Genomic DNA, 23,555 nt, shown 5'->3' on the forward strand with positions numbered 1-23,555 from the left:
AAATATTTTCATTAACTTTGCGGAGTCTTTCTTTCTGAGATGTAGGCCACAGTTTATTAAACTAAACATCGTCTTGTCTAGTGGTTTTGTTGGATTTTTCGTCGGTTTAGATTCCCGGACTTTCCTCGCACTATGCTTTCCTTTACCATGTCGATTATTTTCGTCTTTTTTTTTTTTATATCTCCTTTCCAGCTAGGTGGTGCCATTATTTTGACTATTCAATTGGTGCAAATTCAGTGCAATAGCACATTTACATCTGAAACGCAAAATTGCTTAATTGAATACTCCCCATATTCGTTTATGCATGAATGCCCATTTACACTTCTCACACTTGGGTGTAATACCAAATATTTTATTTTCGTGTTAAAATGTGTGTCTAGTCGCTGTAATATTCAAACTATAGAGCACACCTGATTATAAGCCACACCCAGTAGATTTTTAAAAGGAATACCCAGTTTTGTACATTCATAACCTGCACACGACTATAAGCCGAATGTGCCTACACTGGAACACAAGATATTTACAAAGAAAGACGGTACACAGAATTTTTTTTAATACAATAGGGTACATTGACCCCTTAACGTTCAGCCAGCCAGTGAGCAGTCTGTACGATATCACCATTCACTGAAATAAGTCATCCCACATATCATTGGAAAACTTAATTGCTTAGGATTCAAGATATGATAGCCATTTCAAAATATAATCATCAGAGAAACATCACAAACAGTCAGAAACAAGATGCCTGAAAACTATAAAGCTGACGTAATTCACCATTACGTCCCCTGGCCCTCTTCAACTTGTTTAGAATGTCCGCGAAAAAGGCTTCGTTATGTGAAGAACAATCTATAGAATGCAATGCGAGTAAAATATTAACTCCAAAAGACACAACGCGGACAGATGAAGAGGAATCCGCCAGCTTCGTTGGACGTTGCTTATAGTGAGCTGTTTGTTTTCCCACATTATTTCCGTTTACAAATAAACAGACTCGTAAAATTATTCCCAATATGGTAGTTAGCCCTCCCCTTTAAATTGACACCTTTTCCATGATGAGGATCTGGTCATGCTAGTTTGATTCATGCACAAAGTGCAAAGATACATTAAACTTGGGTCTTCCTTGACACATAGTCCACCTGCCTCACTCTTACCTTTCATGCTTGGGCGCCCCTAGCGGCCGTTATGGGGAAAAAAAAATGCATAAATCAGCCGCAGCTTTGCATAAGCCGCAGGGTTGAAAGCTTAGGAAAAAAGTGTCAGCTTATAGTCTGAATTGAATATGCATGTAAACTAAAACGATTTCCAAGTGTTAAAAAATGAAATTATTCATAATCACTGATCTACATTACTATAAGAATTTATGCACTGTCACAATGTATCTCATTAAAAGTGTACAGTAACATTTTATTTGGTTATCCTTTAAAAATTGGTGTGTCTACTTTTGTAAAAACACAGAAACCAATAATCAATATGCAATGAAGTACTTAATATTGTGGAGTACATATTGATGCACAAGATTTTAAAATACAACAATAGGACTTATTGTTGTGCTACCAATAAAAAAATGTACACATGAATATACAATCTTACACTTCTGTGCAAAATGCCCATAACGGGATTTCTTATTAAATAGGCATTTTTAGTAGGGCACATTCTGTCAGCAGCGTCAGTGTGGTAATGATGCATTTTCTGTTGGAAATCTGTAAGAAACGCCCACAAACATCAACTGTAGTGACTTGGCATAAGTCAAACACTTGAAAATCCTGTTTCCGATTAAGATAGTTACCTTGATGCTTCCTCTGCAGTGAGCCCTGCCCATCGCCGTGGACACATAGCTCAGCTTCCCAGCTGACAGTTCCACCCTGAAGTGACGGTAGAAGTGGCACAGGAGCCCCTCCAGGAGCCTCATCAGATCTTCTTTATCAATAACATTTCTGTCCGTGTGCCTTTTCACACTGCACCACAGTTTCCAGGCATCAGCAGGGTTTACGGCATAAGTGACCTCGAGCGGTGGCCTAACTGGAAGTGCCCAAATCATTTTGAGCGGCTTGCTATCAGACTCTGTGTAGCAGTTAGTCCACAACGCCATTAGCCACAGCAAGCTGGTGTGATTGATCTCCAAGGGGCCAAAGCAGCAGTCAAAGCTCTGCTGAAACCACCTTTTGACCAAAACAGTTAAGGCCTCTGTCCCGCTGCTGCCAAATAAAGGTAAAGAAATTAAATCTTTTGGAAGTGAGTTAATGTAATCACGGTTGCCGTTGACGCATGAAAGCCAGCCTTTCCATACTGTCTTTTGCTGCTCAAACAATGGCTTTGAGTAGATCTGTAGAAACAAACAAGGAAATGGTAAGTAGGTACAAGGATCCTGAAGATAGGTTGACTTCTGGCTGAGAATCTTTGCTGTTCACTTGCGCTCACGTGTATTAAGACGGTTTCGGCATCAGAATCCGCTTCAACCAAGCCATGGACCACAGCGAAAGAGACCTGCAAGCTTAGTGTACACTCTTCCGCTGCTAGATCTAGCCGCTTCTCTGCAGCCAAAAAAACACACAGCTGCCTGGCGTAATTCTTCAGCTGGGTGTAGTTGAATTGGTAAAGAGGTGTGACGTAGGACAACTGCCATTCTGTTTTCATCAGTAAGGCCAGTTGATTAGGGTCCACCTTATCCTGATACAAATGCAGTGGTCATTAATGTCAAGTAAATCTCATCAAATAACGACATTAAATGACTCACAAGGATATTGTCCGATTTTGGTTCTCTCAATATGGTGTTGCGCCGTTGCGACGTCAGTGCCCTGGTCAAATTGAGGCGTGAAGTTGCTGTTACGTTCCTGCAGGAATATCCACTGCTTTTAATCTTGCTCCTCCTGGCAGTGCGTTCAGGTGTCCTTGCCACAAAAGAAAACACATGTTTCAAATAATTTGAAGAACTTGCAGCAAAATTATCACATGCACAGTTAAAATTAGCAACTTATAATTTAAAACAGTTCAACACCAAATGTGTTGGAAGGTTACCTGGAAATTGTTAAGGCCCACGCCTAAATAAGAACGTTAAAGGAACAGTGTGTATTATATAACCACGAGATGTTGTAGTATTCTGTTTTGCAATCAAAAACAAGTGCTAAAAATCACAAATAAGAATTAAAGTTAAGGAGAGTCAAAGTGACCATGATGCACCACTTTTCTTATTTTTTTATTCTAGGAAGGAGTACCCAGAGCAGCAAGATGGCAAACAATTATGTTAAGGTAAGGCTCACGACAAACAAACAAGTTAGGCACCTAAGTTGTTCATGCTTTCGTCCCTCCAGATGAAATGGGACACCAGAAAGTGGCCATGTCACTCGGGTCAGGGTGACACAACACACTCTTTTGTTCAACAGCAGGGCCCGACAGCTTTCACTGGTTTACCCCTGCCGTATCATACGGGTGCCCAGCCCATCCTTAAAAATGCGTCCACAATCCCACTATCCTTTCACAACACCTCTCCAATCCTTCCCATCACCAACAAGAACTTTAGCTTCCATTATATCTCAAAACCATTCAATTGCTTTCTTAAATCTGCGTTCAGGCTCCAAGTCTCTGCACCATAAAACCCAGTCGGCACAATCACACTCTCATACAGTCCCCTCTTAACATCCGTACTCATACTCTTGTTGCTCATCACTCTCCTTAGAGCTCCCAAAACATTGCTTCCTTGATTCACTCTTTGCAATACCTCACACTCCATTCCACCAACTGCAGCCACATCACAACCAAAGTACCTAAAGCTTTCAACTTCTTCCAGCACCTGTCCGTGCAACCTGATTTCTAACGTCATGCCCACTCCATCACGTGAACACTTAATAACCTTACTCTTCCCAACAGTGACACATAACTTACGCCTATCACATACTCTTCCAAACTCCGTTACCAACCTTCTCAATGTTTCCTCAGAATCAGCCACAAGCGCTGTGTCATCTGCAAACAACAACTGACTTACCTGCCACACTGTTCCACTGTTGTCCATCATCTCTACACCTCTGCCAAATACTCTTGCATTCACCTCTCTCACCACGCCATCCATGTACACATTAAACAGCCATGGTGACATCACACACCCCTGTCTCACACCAGTCAACACAGGGAACCATTCACTTGTCTCACTCCCTACTCTTACACATGCTCTGCTGTTCATATAAAAACTCTTCAATGCTTCCAACAACTTTCCACCCACTCCATACATTACCATCACTTGCCATTACGGCTCTCTAGTAACTTTGTCATACGCCTTTTCTGAGTCCATGAAAGCAAAAATAAACATCCTGATTAATAAACAACAGCCACACTTCCCAGATTAAAACCCATCAGGACGGACAAGAATATAGCAGTGAAATCAAAGCTCAGATTAATTCAAGTGCTGGTTACTTCTATCATCCTCTACGCTTGAAATACATCTCACAGCAAAATTGGAAAAGAAAATCCAGGCCATGGAGATGCTACAGGAGATTTCTAGGCATCAGCTACATATCCCATGTGACAAACAAAAAGATATGCAACACCATCAGAGGCCACATTGGACCCTACGAAAACCGTTGCAACTTTGCACAGATAAAAACTGCAGTGGTATGATCACGTCTCAAGATCATCAGGACTGGCCAAGATCATTCTCTGTGGCAAAGTCCAAGGGGGAAGGAGGAGAGGAAGACCTAAAAAGAACTGGGCCGACAACATTAAGGAATGAACTGATGCCAATTTTGCAATGACCCCGAAACGGGCCATGAACCTTCAATAGTGGAGAAAGCTGTCCAGAGTTGTGTCCCTATTAGTACCCGGACAATATAGGTGGTAAAGTGATCCATGAACCTGAGGCAAATGATATTAATGTCATGAATTTTACATGTTACAATGACAGCAAATTTGTCACCAACAAAGCTTAGAATAGTTATTGTAGCATGTGAAACATACTTCTTTGGACGCGGGACAAAAAAATAGTGTGATAATGAGATCAAAATCTACTGCCTTTTCTCAAGTAATCTATACCACTAGTTGTCCAGTGTTCTGACAATTGAGCTGAACTGTTAAGCAGCAAAACAGAAGGTTTAGTAATATTATTTTCCGAGTTATTTGATTGAAAACATTCTTTTTGTTGTTGCATTTAGGCACTCCTGTAATCAGCAAACTTTTGTGTTAAAAACTGACCCCGGCCCCTCGTCATAGAAGGGAAAAGTTATGTGGCTACTACAGGAAATAGTCTGGGGGCCCTGTGTTAGAAGATCTTCCCGTTTTATTAACATGACACGCCGCAGATGTCAACAGATTTTAGGCACGAGCACGCAGACTTGCATCTAGTTGTTGCCTATGAAATTTTTGTTCTTTGCTTTGCCGTGCAAAGGTTCCAGACCAGGACGTATAAAGTTAACTCGTCTATTGCACTATTTTAAAAACAACACATGCAAGTATAATATTAATAATGCCCAAAGGGGAAATGATTCAAAACAAAATCTGCAGGACGTGGTTGTTAAACAAAACAAGGACCCCACGACGCATATTATTTATTCCCCATAAAATGTACAAGTGAGGAAGAAAAAAAAGATAGTTTGTTTATTTTTACAGAGGAATGCAGTTCGATATGTTTGCAAGCAAAGATTTACCTTGTTTTAGGTGCTGAAGCCATCTTTTCCACTCAAATATAACAAACGGATGTGCATTTGAAAACAGCGCTTGTTATTCTTCTTCGTTTTACATTGGCACTCAAACATGATTTGTTGCGCATTACTGCCGTCTGTTGACATAGGGTGTGGAATGCAGCCTCTATGACCGCCATTTTTGGGGTATACAGTACTATGCCGGTTCATCTCGGCACGTCCTTCCTTTAGTTTAGAGCAGGGCTCAGGAACCTTTTTGACCCAAAGAGCCATAAAAGCAAAAATGTTTTAAAAAGAAATTGAGAGAGCCACATCATATATTTTCAGACAAATTTGGAAAAAACTGCCAAACACACTCTCTAGACAAGAGTTAATTCTTCAGCACGTTTTATTTCACTGCGTGTCGTTTGATGATTTAATCAAATGTCTCATCTTATCTCATTAGCTGCACCGCGGGGGTGCTGGAGCCCATCCCAGCAATAATCGGGCAGTGGGCAGGGGACACCCTGGACTGGTTGCCAGCCAATCACAGGGACAGACAACTCGCTGGCTCATTCACACCTAGGGAAAATTCAGTAGTCCGGTACCTGGATTTGAACCCACACTGGAGGCTCCTAAGACACTTAGAACTGTGACACACACGCGCTATCCACTGCACCGCCGTGCTGCCCTTAATCAAATGTATGAAATGATAATAATGCCAAATCCTTTGTCCCAAATCAATGTAAATATGCCATTTACAATTTGTCTTCCACCGTCAGTAAAGAGTGTTGAGGCAATTTCTTTCCGTGAAATTTGTCCTTAATAACGGTTTCAAAACAATGTGCATGCAAAGTTCTTTTGTAAAAATGTCACAAATTACTGCAAACGATAAGCATTTCGTCATCTTCACTTTTGGTGTAGACTGCACTGAGTGAGAGAGAGAGAGAGAGAGAGAGAGAGAGAGAGAGAGAGAGAGAGAGAGAGAGAGAGAGAGAGAGAGAGAGAGAGAGAGAGAGAGAGAGAGAGAGAGAGAGAGAGAGAGAGAGAGAGAGAGAGAGAGAGAGAGAGAGAGAGAGAGAGAGAGAGAGAGAGAGAGAGAGAGAGAGAAGGAAGTGCCTTGCGCTCTGTGCAGGGCGGCGCAGTGGTTAGCGCTTGTGCGGCACAGTTCATGTCATGGGAACCTGTCGTGGGTTCAAATCCAGCTACAGACTTCCTGTGTGGAGTTTGTATGTTGTCCCCGTGCTTGCGTGGGTTTCCTCCGGGCACTCCGGTCTCCTCCCACATTCCAAAAACATGCATTTCAGGTGAATTGGCTGGTCCAAATTGTCCCTAGGTTTGAATGAGCGAATGAGTTGTCTGTCCCTGTGTGCCCTGCGATTGCCTGGCAACCAGTTCAGGGTGTCCCCTGCCCACTGCCCGGAGATGGCTGGGTTGGGCTCCAGCCCCCCCGCGACCCTAATGAGGATAAGCGGTGTAGCTGATGAGATGAGATGAGATATTGTACTTGGCATATATGACTCAGAGACATGTAAGAAAGCCAAAAGAAATTTATAGTCAATCTTATATCATCATAGCGAAATTGTACATTCACAAATGCAAATTCATTAATAGAAAAAAAAATCTTTCATTGCCTTCCAATGTGAAGTGAACCACGACATGATATCCATACAGCTTTCCCAGAACCAGAAGTCCATTAAAACAAATAATATTTGCAGATATTTTGGCATTTTTATGTAACTTTCTGTTTCCCCCTGGAATGTTTTGTTTTACTGTTATGTTTCCTGATCAGGGTTGGGTCGGGTTACTTTAACTTGATTACTTTCAATTACTTTTGGATTACTCCAATACTAAATATGCTAATAAAAGACAAAAGAAACTAAATGTGAATAAAATTATGACTCACAACACGTGGTAAGCTTTCTCTCCTGGCTTTGATCTCTGGCAAAACTAACATAAAATGCGACAGAAACAAAATGAAAATAAATCCAAACAGCTTGCCAACATCATTTTTGCCGTTCCATGTATTCCGTTACTCCCCAAGCTTGCACAAAATTTAGTAATTTTATTCATATTTAGTTTATTTTGTCTTTTATTGGCATATTTGGTATTGAAGTAATCCAAAAGTAATTGAAAGTAATCCAGTTGAAGTAACCCTACCCAACCCTGTTCCTGATTGGTATTTTGATTCGTTGTACGGTTTGAATGTACAATTTACAAACACTGTGGTAAGATGTTTGTATGGAAATGTTTCTGCGTTTGTTCAATAAAACATTTAAAAAAAAAAAGTAAGGAACTTGGAGAGACTGCTATAGAACAGACCACAATTAAAAACAACAAAAAGCAGCATACATCATATAAGATGATCCAGTGTCTGAAACTCGTGACAAAAAGTAAGCGGACAACAGGGCAGACAACTCTGAAAAGTTGCCTACCAGACCATAAAGTTGCCTGCCCCATTTTTCACAATTTGAAACACAATAAGACAACTGATTGCAAAAAAATAAATAAATAACATTGTTGCACTATTAACTATTAAGGATTGATAATCAGAATCTAAAACAGAACAACACTTAAAAATCAAGTTTATTATAAATCTACTTATGACATTCATTGCATGCATATGACATCACTGTTTTCCATCTGCCATCAGTATGTATCTGTATTTACTCATCTTAATTCATGCAATTATTGCGTTGGTCATCTGCAACAATCCACGTGACCTTCTCTTTCCACGATGCTTTTAATGTACGTTTACGTTTTGTAGCGTCATACATTTTGTTAGCTTCTTTTGAATATTTATTCTGGGGCTGAGGTTTTGGCTTGATTCCCAACCACTTAATCATTTTTCTTGTGTTTTCTGTGTGTCTACTTTGGAAAATGATATGCAAATGCGCGACCTTATAACGCTCGGGAAAGTCCGGAAGCACGAAGTTATTCGATGCAGGCTTCTGATTGGCTGCTGAGTATGTAAATTGCCCAACGAACCAAAATTCAGAAATTTCCAAAACGAACGAAGATTTTGAAATCGGAATAAAGAAAATGTTTGATTTTAAAAAAAAAAATCTTTCTTTTTTTTTTTTTGAGAAAGTTGTCGGCCACCCGGATTGGCAGGAAAGAGCAGGAATTCTGAGAAAGTTGTACGCCCGACGTAAAAGATGCACGTTATTTCAGACATTGTAAGATGTTATATTTTTTAGCCAGTTTGGACTTCAATAATTTTGCTCTCACTCTTTAATCATAGCTGCAAATTTCCAGGCAACAGGTTTTCAAATGGGGGTACTTGTAGGCACGGTGGGTGGGTGTTTGTTTGTTTTTGAACATTTCAAAAGATTTATCCATATCAAAGTTATTGAAATAATTATTAATTCATTTGTCTGATGTCGGATTTCAAGTATTTGATCCTGGAACTAATGTGGTGCAGTAGAACCCCATGATATGACAGTCTGTTCTGGGGTGGGGGTCTGAAAGTGGAAATGTCGTACAGCAAGGGATAGAAATCTATGCTAATGCTTAGCTAATGTGTTCTGAACCTTCGGTACTCAGATCAAAACCTTAAAATTTTAAGATATTACATGACGCTTTACATCCCCAAGAACAAGAGCGGACCGTTGATTGAAGGTGCTTTTTCTAAGTCAGATCTTGTTACTGGTAACCATTGAAACCAGTAAGATCTGTTTCATGTACGGGAGCAAACCCCTAATGAAAAAAACGACCTGGAGAAGAATAGGCGCCAATTCATCAGGGCGGCACGGCGCCTAAGTGGTTAGTGCGTTCGTGCGGCACACTTCTGAGGTCACGGGGTCAAATCCAGCGACCAGCCTTACTGTACTGCGTGTCCTGCTACTGACTGGCAACCAGTTTACAGTGTCCCCTGCCCACTGCCCGAAGTCGGCTGGGATGGGCTCCAGCACCCCACTCATTTCATCTGCAGAAACTGCAATACAAACCTCATCATCCATTCCAGCGTGAATGTGGATCTTTGGTGGGACAGGTACACCGCAGTTACATACATATATATATATATATATATATATATATATATATATATATATATATATATATATATATATATATATACAAACACTAATTTTGAGTTGTAAATGAGTTTCATATAAAGTGTTAAATTTTCAATGTAGTTGTTTTTAACGTGTAGAATTGTTCATAAATTATTGTTTTAATAAATTGTTCGTCTTTGATTTAAAAAAAAAAACATGTTTCCGTTTCTATTTCTTTGAATTAATTTTCTGTAATAACTTAATGACGTTGACAGAAAGTTAACTGAGAGAAAACCGGTTGTAAATAGGTAAGTTATTATTTATTTTTAATGTGCATACATTGCCTTAACATGGACGTTGACCCAACCAAAATGGCCGCAATGTAGGCACGGGAGCCGGCGGGCTGCTTAATTCACTTTCCAAACTTGCACCTCCACCACTGACCAATAGACGGCGAGCTAACTAGAAATGTAAGCAGCGACACTCCACCGTCGAACGAGAAAAATTACGTCACCGTCTCTGTCGACAACAACAAGAAGGAGCAGAAAAACAAGGAAGTTGACTTAGAATTTACCGTCGTAAACCGTTTCGTTCTATCGGCTTTGTGACACGATAAGCAAAGTCCACAGTGAAACTTAGACATCCTTTGAACTACTAACCATTCTGTAACAATGAACAACAAAGGTATTTTATCCGCACGTCTTTCCGTTTTTTCCCTTATCCTGTCAGCTGCTTTGTATGCGTCGCTAAGGCTAATGTAGCAATGCTAGTTGTTATGGACAATCGTGGCGGGCTGAATGACAATACACTGACTGTTGCCCTTGGATTTTTTCGGGAGACACGTTTCGTTTTCGTATGTTGTAATGTCAGCCGAAGGAAGATGCCATTCAAACGAACGAATACGTGGTCAAATTTCGTCTCGCTTAATCGCTCGCTAACGTCATTTTGACTGTGGAGATCGAACAAGCTGTTTTCAGTTTCATTTATCTTAAGTAGCAAAAGGGTTCCTGTCTGTAAAATTATTACCAATCAAGACTGTGTTTACGGGTATATGCTTGAATATGGACCAAAATACGTTTTTTTTCCTTAACTAAATTGGCATTTATAACGCTAACATTTGGCGATGGCTCAAATAAAAACTGCAAAACGTATTCACGACAAAATCGAGGTGATTTGTATACTATACACAATACTACCGCGAAAAATACCCAAACAAATCTAAAGATTGACGTGTAATGAATAAACAGTCGCATAATTTCCCGAGATTAAAAGTTTCCAGATCTAATTCAGGGGTCTCCAACGCAAGTCAAGTCACCTTTATTTGCGTAGCCCTTAACCACAAAATGTCCTACAGGACTGTCCAGGCCACAATTAAACCATCCTCTGCTCTGAAACCGACATAGGAGCAAGGAAAAACTCAACCTCAACATGAGGAAAATAAGAATCCTTAAGAAGGGGATGCAATTAACTGTAATGTAATTGAGTTTGCGATACGATGTAGTGTGATTGTGTAATCCTATGACACCTCGTTTTTTTCAAAGATTTATGGACAGTAACCCTAAAAAAAGATCCCCAGAAGAGGGCTCTTTTTTACCTAAATGTATCCCCTTCATCCATCCATCCATTATCTGCACCGCTTATCATCAGTAGGGTCGCGGCGGTGCTGGAGCCCATCCCAGCCATCCTCGGGCAGTGGGCTGGGGACACCCCAAACTGGTTGCAAGCCAGTCGCAGGGCACATAGGGACAGACAATTCACTCGCTCATTCACACCTAGGGACAATTTGGACCGGCCAATTAACCTTTACACGCATTTATTTGGAATGGGGGAGGAAACCAGAGTGCCCGGAAGAAACCCACGCAAGCATGGGGAGAACATGCAAACTCACAGGAGGTTCGATCTCATGACCTTAGAACTGTGCTGCACACACGCTAACCACTGCTCTGCCGTGCTGCCCTGTATCTCCTTAACAATCCTTTCAAATTCACATGAAATCTCAATCCAATATGTACCCAAAGTAAATTGAATGCTATCAGGAGAACCTGGACAGTTTTGATCTCCTTTGAAAGGAAATACTCTCAAGTTTTGACCCCAACAGAAATAATCAATGCCAGTGCTTCTAACATTGAGTAATCTAAATTAGAACACACAAAAAAAGTCGTTTTTTATTCTGGCCCGAAATTTTTTTTTTTTGCAATCACGTACAAGATGGTTATAGAATGGGCATTTTAGCTAAAAAAACAGGTAAGAAATATATAGGTCAAATTGATCACTATCTAAAAAACTATTGGTATTTTATACATTATTTTAAGGGGGACATCCTACAGACACGTCTTTGCTTCTCAACAGTCTGATGGCCCTGTCACTAGTATTAACCCTTGACTGCAAAAGTGGGATTAAAAAAAAATAGTTGTTATTCTTCAAGATCTTTGTGAAGATCTTTAAAAATAAAAACAGTTGTTATATTGTCATATTCCAGGTATTCCTCATAAAACATGGTAATGACATGATGCCTTTAGTATTTATATTTTTTCCCCACTAATTACCGACTCCACGCATGACAAATTGTATTCACTGGTAGGTCATGCATCTAAGGGTTAAGTACTTACGAAAATAACAATACTAGCACAGAAAATGCAACTTTCTTTTAAAATCGAAAAATCACATAAAAATTGCAATATAGGTCTGAAAAATAGGTACTGTACATGAAATTAATACTAATTTAGAAGGTTATTCATTTGGAATTATCTTGTATTTTTTAACAATCCTTTTCTCGTTTAATGTAGACTGCTTTATGTTTCCCACATTTTCTTGCTAATGGTTGGTGTTGTGTTGTAGGGTCATATCCACAACAGAGCGTGTATCCTCAGCAGAGCGCCGCCCCTGTTTACCCCCCTACTATGCAGATCTCCCCTCAAGCGCCTCCTTATACGGACACGCCTCCTGCATACTCTGAGGTAAACATAGCGATGAGCCACTTGTGAACCTGTTGTTAACTTCTATCTTTTCTTCTGTGTGTTTCTTTAGATCTACCAGCCCAGATATGTACTTCCCCATCAGGTGACCGGTCAGATGCCACAGATGTCCTCCCCCTATGTCGGCGCTCAGGTCTACATGCCCATGCAGCAGCAGATGCCCGTCGGACCGATGGCCCAGAACGTCCCCTTGGCTTATTATCCCATGGGGGCAGTGTACCCCCCTGGTTCCACAATGATGGTCGATGGCGGCTTTGATGCTGGCGCTCGCTTTACAGCTGGAACCAGCGTTTCTATCCCAGTGAGTAGTCATGGTTTTTATGTTGACATTCTTAGAAAGGAAATCTGAAGAATTTTGACATTCTCTATTCAAGGTTTTTCTATAAGGTATTTTATTTTTTTTGCATTACTTAACTAATTCAGTGCCGTAACGCGTTTTCAGAAGCATTGTCCCCGAGGGCAAAAACATAAAAATACTTTTTAAAACTATCTAAAGGCTTTGGCGTAACCTTTCGGTGAGTATCAAGCCTCTGGTAGTGATTTCAGTATCATAAATCACCACCAGATGGACGGATTTGCTTTAAACAGATCTTTGTTAACCCACTTTGTTTCCTATGACATCGTATGACAGTGTGTCGGCGGCCCATATGCCGTATATGCGCACTAGGACGATAAAAGCAAAGATATAAGTACAGACAGTTTAACCCTTCAAAGCTTTATTCATTCTACAAAAGATGATAAATTCCCCTCGTCATCATTGCGGCAGAGAGGGAGGACGTTTTGTGCATAAAGACCCGAATCACATGATACCTTCACTGGAAACATCAGAGCTGAAAATTTCTTGCAAAGTTCATGCATACGTTTTCAGTGTTCTTGCAATAAAATGTTATTTTGCTGGCAAAGTGTTCTTGTGCTTATGGAACGCATTGTTTAGATAATGGAGGTATCACAAAGAACCAAAGTGAAAGTTCTTGAAATGCATTCTTGAAAAAAGCAGTTTTCCTGGAGATTAGTATTTTCAAGAAACTTAGCAATACTCAACTGTTGTTTTTTACACAATGGTAAAGGCTATATGCATACGTTTTTTTCTAATTAAAGATGAGGATTCAAGCTTTTTATGTATCATATGCCTAAATAGCTACAAATTTCTGTAGGCCTTCAAAAATGAGTCAAAATGGCAAAAAAATGTCTCGCATAGGCACCTCACATTTGAGAGAAACGTCTGGCACTGAATGAGTTAAAGCAAAGCTCACACACAAATAATAGGACACATCTCACTGATGTTTAGATTTGGGTTATAATCACACTGGATTTTTGAAAGCATGTGCTTTAATAACGTACAGTCGATATTCAAACCGGAATGGGGTAAACCGTCTTCGTCCAGTTACATACAACTTATTTGTAAGATAAACAGTGAGCAAAAGCAACAACATTATCATTAAAATACGTTTTTTATTGACTTTGTTTTTTTAATGCATATAATAAGTCAAATAAGATGGCGCTAGCCGTTGCACCTCACCTGTTTGATAACTTGCTCACAAGTGCTTGCTTGTTCCATTTAGCGTTGACAATACCTTTGAGTTTTTGATGTTTTGTACTCTATTGACAAGTATTGACTTCCATAAATTTAGACAAACTTCGTTTCCTGTAGTTTCACCTCTATGCCTCATTTGCATATTTATTTATATGTATTATGGTTACTAATGTTACACCTAAGGTCACTTTGCATGTTTGCCATTCACGAATATTGTCAAGAAGTGATATATTTGCACTTGGTGTATTGTTTCCTGCTATTGCCGAACAATACTTCAGTACCATATTTTCACGACCGTATGGCGCACACAAAAGTCTCAGTTTTTCTTCAAATAGTACGGCGTGCCCTATCGTGGAGTGCGCCCTGTGTCTCAATCGGCGGACAGAGACCAGCTTAGTGGTTTTAGAGATGTGATCATGCCTCCGAAACTGGGAGGTCACAGGTTCAAGCGTCACTAACAACATTTTAGGGTGAAATCCCATGTTTTTGTGAGATCGTTTACAACTAAGTCAGAAATGTATGCGATCTCCTGTGACTATTATACCTTTTCTCGTGTTTGCCACAAGCAAAAGAGGACCCGTGACATCACACACAATGCATGTTTAAGCGTATCTAGTAATTTGAGTTATAGTTAGTACTTAGTTAGTGCTTTCGTTTCATGAAACCGTGTCATCTTTTGACCTGGACCAGGACTACGGTGGCACAGACATTTACAGCAGATTATAATGAAAAGAATGGATTGTTGACGCTTGGGCGCGAGTGATGTTCGAGCTTTTGGAAAGTGACTCCGAACGCGACTTTGAAAGTGAAGAAACCTTTGAACAGAGATTAAGCGAAGCTGTTCTGGTCCGAAACAGAGGACGAGGATATTGAAGGTTATCTTATGGATTACCGGGAAAAATATGAGTGCCAAACTCTTTTTCAATTTTGTTTTATTCTTGTGTTTTACTTTAAAATCAATACTTAAATAAACAATAATGACACTCCTTATTGCTTCTGTTGTATTTCAAAATATGCATACTTTTATGCGTGTCTGTGTTTTTGTAACACGACCGCAAGCAAAGGGCTCCTGCGCACTATAATGGGGTGCGCCCTGTGTATGTGTTAAATACAGAAATAGAAGTTACGGAGACTACGCCTTTTAACACTGCGCGTCCTGTGCTCGTGAAAATATGGTGCTAGATTACTGAAAACACCCAATAACGTATACATATGTACTTTCTGAATCTGTACTTCAGTATTATGGCGCTTATAACAATATTTTTTTGTTCTAGTCATTAGTTATTTTAGGCACACAAAATTAACATTTAAGTGTTTCCAATAGAATTTTGTGAGACCCTGGTGGGTGGAGGGTTCAAGGACATGCTCCCCTGGAATAACATTTTGTGCATTTTAAATTCCAAAAACGTCAATCTGTTGTATTTTTCGAGCAAAATCAATAAGCTAAATCTATGAGGAATGTGTGCTCTTGTACAGTATTCATTCATACATAGCCTAGTTATGAAACTCAATGACGGCAAACAAGTGACATCTACAAAGCATGGTAAATGAGAAGGAGCTTATTGCAAAAAGAAATCTGCTCGTCATTTAATTTGACTAAAAATGTGTTGTTTTAATGCTGTGCTATTTTAAGGTATCGTATCAAAGAGCAAACACCAAATCACCGATACTAGATTTGAATTTAATTAAATTTAATATTAATATTGGTGATTTGGTAAATAACAGTATTAAATATAAATAATGCTGTTTTTGTGATTGCTTCTATGACATGATGCCGGTTCATCTTCAGTGGTTTAGAGAAGGTTGTTGGTAGGCACAATTTATGAGCTACAGTTAGGGCCTGTGTCCAACAAAGCCTTCTCCTACTCTGAGCAAATGTTTCTAATTGCTTGTAATGTCAGCGCTGTGTTTTTGCTCACTGTTGACAACCCTGGCTGCGTGCCCAGGTGCTGAACAGGTTTTCTGCGCAAAATGCTTTGCGCTTAACCTTTTATTCCGGTCGCCGAGAGTTGAAAAATGTTCAACTTGAGGAAAACATGACGCTTGTCAATGTCACATTTTACCCAGCCGTCTTATCACAGTGCAGCCGCGGCAGGACAAACACCACAATAACTGAAATGTGTGCACTTAAGCACAGGGTAGGGGCTGATTTACCAATATTCCTTCTTACAGGGATACGTCCATAGCACACCATAGCGTTTGCTGTCATTTATATAAAGATAAATCTAAAAGTTAATTTGATTAATTTATGTATACTTTAAAATATTAGATAAATTACCGTATTTTCCGCACTATAAGGCGCACCGGGTTATAGGGCGCACCCCCATACATAAGGCGCATCGGATTATAAGGCGCTACAATGGGAACGTCGACAAAACAGTCAGATAGTTCGGTCAAACTTATTACCCCCTTAACATTCCGAAAGCTTGCAAAGAAGCAAATACGTGTCGTAGACACGTGCGGATGCGGTGCTCTTACGATGTCACCAAACAAACATTTCTTGGTTTCCATTTTATTTTTTGCTGGCAACTGTGTGGACAGCAAAGTAATAATTTTATTTATTTAATGTATGCGAGCCTGTAAATGATAAAAAGAATCCGCCCCCTTTACCTCCGAATAACTTTAGCCAATAGTGACAGATTCAAATGATGATTGACACATTGGTTAGGAAATGAGATGCCGGTAAATAAATCCCAGCATACACCGCGGACGACTTCGCCTTCGGGGGAAAATCTAGTCGGCGGCTGCTTGCTTTAGTTGCTAGACTTTGCGATTTAATATTGATCCATATATAAGGCGCACTGTATTATAAGGCGCATGGTCAGCTTTTGAAAAAAATAAAGGCTTTTAGGTGCGCCTTACAGTGCGGAAAATACGGTAGATATTATTAGATAAAGACTTATTATTTATTTTCTAACTTTTGTTTGTTCTGTGAAGAATCCAGAAGGATTATTCAATTATGGCTTTTTAGAAAACAATACATTTTTACATTTAGACACATCTGCAATTGTCACACTTATTCTGTTAGAATCTGACCCCGGTCCCTCATCAGAGAAGGGAAAAGTAATGTGACTCTCCCAGTAAACAGTTTGGGGACCCCCTGTAGTACACTATTTGAGGAACTAACAAGCCTATCTTGCTTTCCTTCAGCCCCCACCCCCCGGGCACGCTCCAAACGCAGCGCAACTGGCGGCCATGCAGGGCGCCAACGTGATGATGACGCAGCGCAAGAACAACTTCTTCTTGGGCGGCTCCAGCGGAGGTTACACCATCTGGTAACAGCAGCTGGTCCCTCACGCTGATGCCCGACCCAGCGCCTCCCCTTTCCCCAACATCACGTAAACCCGCTTTCCTCCTTCTTAGGCTGCTTGGCCACTATACTGATATCACCTAATGGAATGTAATGTTTTCGAGCCCTTGTGAAAGGTACAGTACTCCACTTGTAATCTAGCGATCAAATGACAAGTGCAAGTATTTATCATTGTAGAATCCATTCTATTTGTCTTTCATTGTGCCAAGCTTTAGGTTTAGTTTACGTTGTTTCAGGTCCACCAGAATAGTGGTCTGTGCTTTGACACTAGCGGCTTTGTATATTAGCCTGATAGATTTTACACGGTTGAGACTTTTTACGGTAACTCTAAGTTTAACTTAAAAGCTCAAAATGTGAAAACGGCATTACTTATAACACAATCAAAGCCAATTAAACCCCACAGTGGTGTTTGTGTGTCTCATAGTCCACACCAGAGACTTCAGGTTGGTATCTGTATCCCCAATAGACCATGGGTCGGAAAGCAAAGGCTCGTGAGCCAGATATGGCTCTTTACATGAGTACTTCTGGCTCCAAGATTTTGAAAAATCCATGCAAATCCTCTTTGTGTCGTTCCGATTTTAGTCCGAGCGAAGCCGAAGCAACGATTAGAATTTAAAAGTTAAAGAATACCTAGGACACAGTCTCAATTACTGTTTAGAGTCAGAGCATACCAACAAACCCCATTTTGGCTTTATGTCTCTAAGGAATCCTTTATATTGAATCTCACTAAATAATGTATTTTCACTGTTGAAACACTTCATTGTGAAAACCCACAGAACAAACTGTAAACACTCAAAACTCCAGCCAAGCACCCCAGAGCAATTTGATTAGGTGAGCAGGAGGCATGGGCAGATCTCTGAACTCATACTCCCTTCTCTCTCTTGCCCAGTGCCGTCTGCTCTGAAGGTAAATAAGTCTGTATCCTTCTCGTTTGAAGTATGTGGTAACATTTTTGCAAAATAACTTTGCTTGCACCTTGTTTTGAAACCATTATATAGGACAAAAATGAGCCTCAACACTCTTAATTAACTGCGTAGGGAGAAAATTTTAAATTAGTATATTTATATTGATATGGGCCAAGGCTCTGGCATTACAGTATTTTTATTTCATACATTTTTCTTGAATCATCAACGTCACACCATGAAATAAAATACACCAAAAAATTACTTTTTGGGGGAGACTGTGTTTGGTGGTTACATTTTGTCTTAAAATATATGGTGTGTGGTTTTCTCCGCACAAAAAAAAAACCCAAAATATTTTGCTCGAAAAGGTTTTTCACCCCTGCCATAGTCATTTTCAAAGATGTCCGATCAATTTTGTTTGGCAACATATTGGAACAATACCAACAGTCCGGACACAAAACAAGGCTGTGATCATTGCGCACCTTAAGCTTTATGCTCCACAATATTGTGAACGACTAAAAACCCACTTTTGGATTAGGTATTTTGTTCTTCCCTTAGAATAGTTGCGCAAGGCTTGTGTAAAGGTGCTCAACCTTTCTGTATAATTAAATCGAACATAGGGGCGGGTACATTAAAGCACTTTTAAAATTCTGGTTCACTTACCAATCGAAAGTCACTGGTGTCATGACATAAATATGACATTGCAATCCATTGCTATAGGAATGACAGTAAGCAATATTTACAGCCACATTCATGTACTTGATGACAGTCCAGCTACTTTATGCTGAAAATTACACAAGTTGTTGTTGAGCTTAAAGAATTCATCTTTGTGTTTTCTGTCAAAAGATGTCATACTCTCATGTAAATGTGAATACCAAAATAATTTGTCTACCAGAAAAAAAAACAACGTGCATTGAGACCGAAATTGTACACGATTTTAAAAAATAAAATAAAAATAGAGATAAAACGCCACATTAAAAACATTTACTGGACTGAAATGCCAAGATGCATTTTGTTAAAAAGTGGTTTACTGTACCTTGTCGGGCGACGTGTAGATGTAACATAGTCAAGTGCCAAAGAGCACTAGGGATCATCCCCGTTTTAAAAAAAATCAAAACATTCAAAGGAAAACAGAGAGATTCTTAGTAAATCCAAATGAGAAAACTGGGGCAAGCTGGTTGGTGTAATGTTTGTAGCTTGTTCGTTTCCTTTCGGTTTTGCTGTCGGATGCCCAGAGTTTGTTTCAATACAAAACGCGCTTATTCGTGTGAGTATTGTTTGATTTGGTATTGATTTACTTGGCGAGTAGGCCGATATTTTTTTTTCATTTTCTTAGGTTTCCGTCAGTGAGACTCATGAATTTGTTAAAAAAAAACACACTACAAGTCAGTTTGTACCAAAGAAGCAATGTTTTGTATTATCCACTAATCATTTGTTATGTTTGTAATAAGCGTTTAAACTTTTGAGTTTTATCATCTTTAATTTGCACATTATTAATTAAACCTGATATGCACTGTTAAATTAATATGATAAATTCCTGAAAATTGGTTGGTGTTATTTTTTTTTTTTTATCACCCTGGTGTTGTTCAAGTGTGCGTACTGTGAAATGTTTTGCTGGAAGGCGTTACTGCTGTCTGCGATGATGATGCGTTTATTTAATAACGTCCAATCAGAAAACAAATACTTTGCTTGTACTGTATGTTTTAACTCGGACGTAATGTAAAATTAGATCATAGGCCATGTAAGGATTGGCGATTGTGATGTATCCATGGAAATGGGAAAATATTAAGGAAACTCGGGCAGGTTCGGCCCAAATAGTAACACTTGACCAGCTGTAGCCGATCACCCATCTGTTGTGTGAAAATGATACCTAAATAATGTTCTCTTTTAGACTAAGCTTACCCATGTCTCCAGATTAAGATCCTAGATCAGGGATGTCAAACTCAGTTTGGCATTCAGGCCGGATCTAGACTTTCTGTTTTCAGGCGGGCCGGTGTTCTGCTAAACTGTCCTACCCCTTACCTTAGGCTGAGCTGACGGGACCAATTTTGTTTTCTTTATGATCAAGTATAACCAGCAACACTGAAACTCAGAATTGTTGCAAAGAGAACATTTTTTGATGACATAAAACGATGGCATGCATACATAAAATCTGTGATTAGCGTACGCAACAAACGCCATGCTAGAAAGCTACGCCAGAAAACAGTATTTTGAAGCAGTCAAAAGAGACTAAATAAAAACCAAACTCGTAAGTACTCACCGCCTTCAAAGGCACAAATCGCCAATAGGCGTTGTGTGGGCGCATGCCTACTGGGTATTAAGAGGACGTCTACATAGGTAGGAAGGAATTTCAGAACACCGGATCCGTAAAAGGATGTCCACTCCAAATTTTTAACTTTGTTTTTTATTCTTTAGTAAAACCCACCCCGCATATTATAATCACAGCTCTTTTCCAAACACAACACATTTATTCACAAGAAATGGGGGGGAAAAAATGTTCATGTTCAGCAATAAATGTGTTACTTTTTTATTTTAACAGTTAAGTAAATACAGTTTTACACCTGAACCAAATACCACGCTATACAAATCCAACACTGCTCAAATCAGCTGGAGAGAGCATCTGGATTGCATTTATTTTAAAAAGTATTTTTTGATAGAAATGACTTGGAGATTCGCTTTTTTTTTTTTTTTTTTTAAACATATTTAGAAATGTATAGTGGGCTGGATCCGGCACAGGGGCCATATGTTTGACATGCCTGTCCTAGATGGTTGGATGAGTCGATTTTAAAAAGTAAATGTCAATGGGATCCGATGGTACATGATTGCTTGTTTCTGGCATTTGTTTGTTCCCAGACTTGATTCAGTTTATAAGATATACCTTTTTCCCCCTTACATTCTGTATGCTGCCTGTGAGTTGTGCTTTATTTTAATTATAAGATGTGAACACAGAAAGATGCTACTTGCAGATGTTGTTCACTGGGTATCCGACTGAGTTCAAGTTCTGGCTGCTGTAGCCACAAACGAGAAGTGATCACTTGCACTATCTGTATCAATGATATTGAAAAAAGAGCAGCAGTTGGGGGGCTTTGGTCATTCAAGCAATAGTTCCCTAAGAAAAAAAAAGCCCACAGCTTCCAAAACTTGAACTGTACTTTAATTTGCAGGGTTTTTTTTCCCTTTTTTTCCTGTGTGATGGTGGTGCCAGCAATATAAAGTACTTCCTTAATAAGTGCAGCAGTAATGCCAACCGCGGCCCGAGACTTCTTCTCTGTAAAAGGATCAAGGACATTCCTGGTTCAGGGATTCTCTTTCCGATGTTTTGTAATAAAATACAAAAAAAAAAAAAAAAAGAGTACATTAACATGCAGCGCTAAAGTGATGACGAACTTATGCACACATTCTATCTTTTGAGATGAGAAAAAGAGACAACTCGAAGACTTAGGTGCACTTACCTTTTTTATACTAAACTTAAGATTTAAAAGTAAGTTTAGAATGAAGGTTATTTTGGACATTTGCTAAGTTTGTTTCAATGTATTCACTTATGTAACGTATTCAAATGGGGCACACTGCTAAATAAAGGACATTTGTTTTTTTGTAATGTGATGAGAGCATTAATGTCTTTTTTTTTTTTCCATTTAAAAAATTGTAAATATCACCCGAGACAAAACGAGGGTGGTTATGTTTTTATATGGGATTGAGTATGTAAATCTGATATGACCATAATCTCTCACAGGCAGTCAGGTAGGTTAGCCCAGATGTGAAAAATGCCCCCCCAAAAAGCTAAAAACCTTTGACTTTGTTCACTCTACAATTTTCTTCCCAGAAAGACATTACACACACCGCCTTAGTGATATTAAATATCAACACCATCTTTTACAGGCAGTCAACTAGGTTACCCTGATGTGAAAACTGCCAGAAAAGCTTACTTGGCATTTTTGTTTTTACTGACTCAGTAGCTTTCCCAAAAAATTAATTCTACTCTCCAGAACAAGTTTGGCCAGGATCACAGTCTTACACAATCAGGTAGGTCACTGAAGGTGAAGATGTTAAAAGGTTTTGCTTATTTAGCCATTTTTCCAGAAAGACATTCCCTTCTTCCCAGCCAAAAACACATTCAATTTCAATACAATGTCTTGCAGGCAAGAAGAGTTTGACCTAGCATACTAAAAATATCACCCAAAAAGTCGACTCCACTTTGTTTTTCTGACTGATTTTTTTCCAGAAAGATATTACACTCTCTTAGGGTGAGAACGACATTGAAAAGTAACATCATCTTTTACAGTCAGTCAGGTAGGTTAGCCCGGATGTGAAAAATGCCCCCCAAAAAGCTAAAAACTTTTGGCTTTGTTGACGCCGCATTTTTGCCCAGAAAGACATTCCACTCTCCCAGGCCAGTCAACTAGGTTACCCAGATGTGAAAACTGCCAAAAAAGCTCACTAGGCATATTTGGTTTTACTGCCTCAGTAGCTTACCCAGAAAGTCATTCTACTCTCCAGAACAAGTTTGGCCAGGATCACAGCCTTACACAATCAGGTAGGTCACTTTAGGCCAAAATGTAAAAAAGCACTTTGGGTTTTGACTATTTAGCCGTTTTTCAGAAACCAAAAGCCAAAACGACATTCAATTTCAGTACAATATCTTGCATACAGAAGGGTTTGACCCAGCATGTTAAAAATTGTCCCCAAAAAAGTCAACTGCACTTTGTTTTTCTGACTCGGCATTATTTTTCCCAAAAGACATTATACTCTCCCAGGGTGAGAAGGACATTGAATATTAACGCCATCTTTTACAGCAGTCAGATTGGCTTCCCCAGATGTGAAAACTCCTAAAAGAAGCTGACTCTGCAGCTTTTCCCAGAACGACATTCTATTATCTCAGGTCAGAACCACTTTGGCCTCTTTACTATCATAAATGCCACCCAAAAATGGTTTTGGTTTCGAAACGGGTGATGCTCTAATGACACACAACCATTCTAGAGTCTTCTCAAGTGTAGTTTTGCAGCTTTAAGTCAAACCGTTTGGTAACGGACCCACATTTATTCAGTGATGGGAATCTGCAGGAATGGTTGATGGTACCTTCACTACAAGTGCAAACACCTGCGTGGCAACTTACAAAAAATATTGTAAATATCTATCTTGATGTTAAACAAGGTTAATATAGTTAAGTAAAAATCTTAACTTGCTTTGAAAAATCCACTTCTAGCATATGCATCAAACCAGACTCCATTTCATGCGAAAG

The 23,555-nt window shown here is 39.5% G+C and overlaps 2 protein-coding genes across 3 annotated transcripts; one reads left to right on the forward strand and one right to left on the reverse strand.

The window, feature by feature from the left end:
• Nucleotides 1-1,372: 1,372 nt before the first annotated feature.
• cenpl (centromere protein L) lies at nt 1,373-10,126 on the reverse strand. 2 transcript variants are annotated; one of them, XM_088330875.1, is made up of 5 exons: nt 9,935-10,126; nt 2,729-2,882; nt 2,413-2,661; nt 1,781-2,317; nt 1,373-1,694 (listed from the first exon to the last, which is right to left on the reverse strand). In XM_088330875.1, coding segments are annotated over exons 1-5 (1,017 nt in total). In that variant the 5' UTR covers nt 9,937-10,126; the 3' UTR covers nt 1,373-1,619. The 2 variants fall into 2 exon arrangements, with proteins under 2 accessions (XP_088187001.1, XP_088187000.1); XM_088330874.1 differs by lacking the exon at nt 9,935-10,126 and adding an exon at nt 5,625-5,754.
• On the forward strand, nt 10,086-21,919 carry dazap2 (DAZ associated protein 2). Its single transcript, XM_088330876.1, has 4 exons — nt 10,086-10,279; nt 12,434-12,552; nt 12,623-12,871; nt 17,255-21,919. Exons 1-4 carry the CDS (start codon nt 10,267-10,269, stop codon nt 17,381-17,383), a joined length of 510 nt encoding a protein of 169 aa, XP_088187002.1. The 5' UTR covers nt 10,086-10,266; the 3' UTR covers nt 17,384-21,919.
• The last annotated feature ends 1,636 nt before the right edge of the window (nt 21,920-23,555 follow it).

The sequence above is a fragment of the Urocampus carinirostris genome, chromosome 3 (assembly GCF_059441175.1).
Source record: "Urocampus carinirostris isolate Australia breed hairy pipefish chromosome 3, RoL_Ucar_1.0, whole genome shotgun sequence".
NCBI classification, from domain to species: Eukaryota; Metazoa; Chordata; class Actinopteri; order Syngnathiformes; family Syngnathidae; genus Urocampus; species Urocampus carinirostris.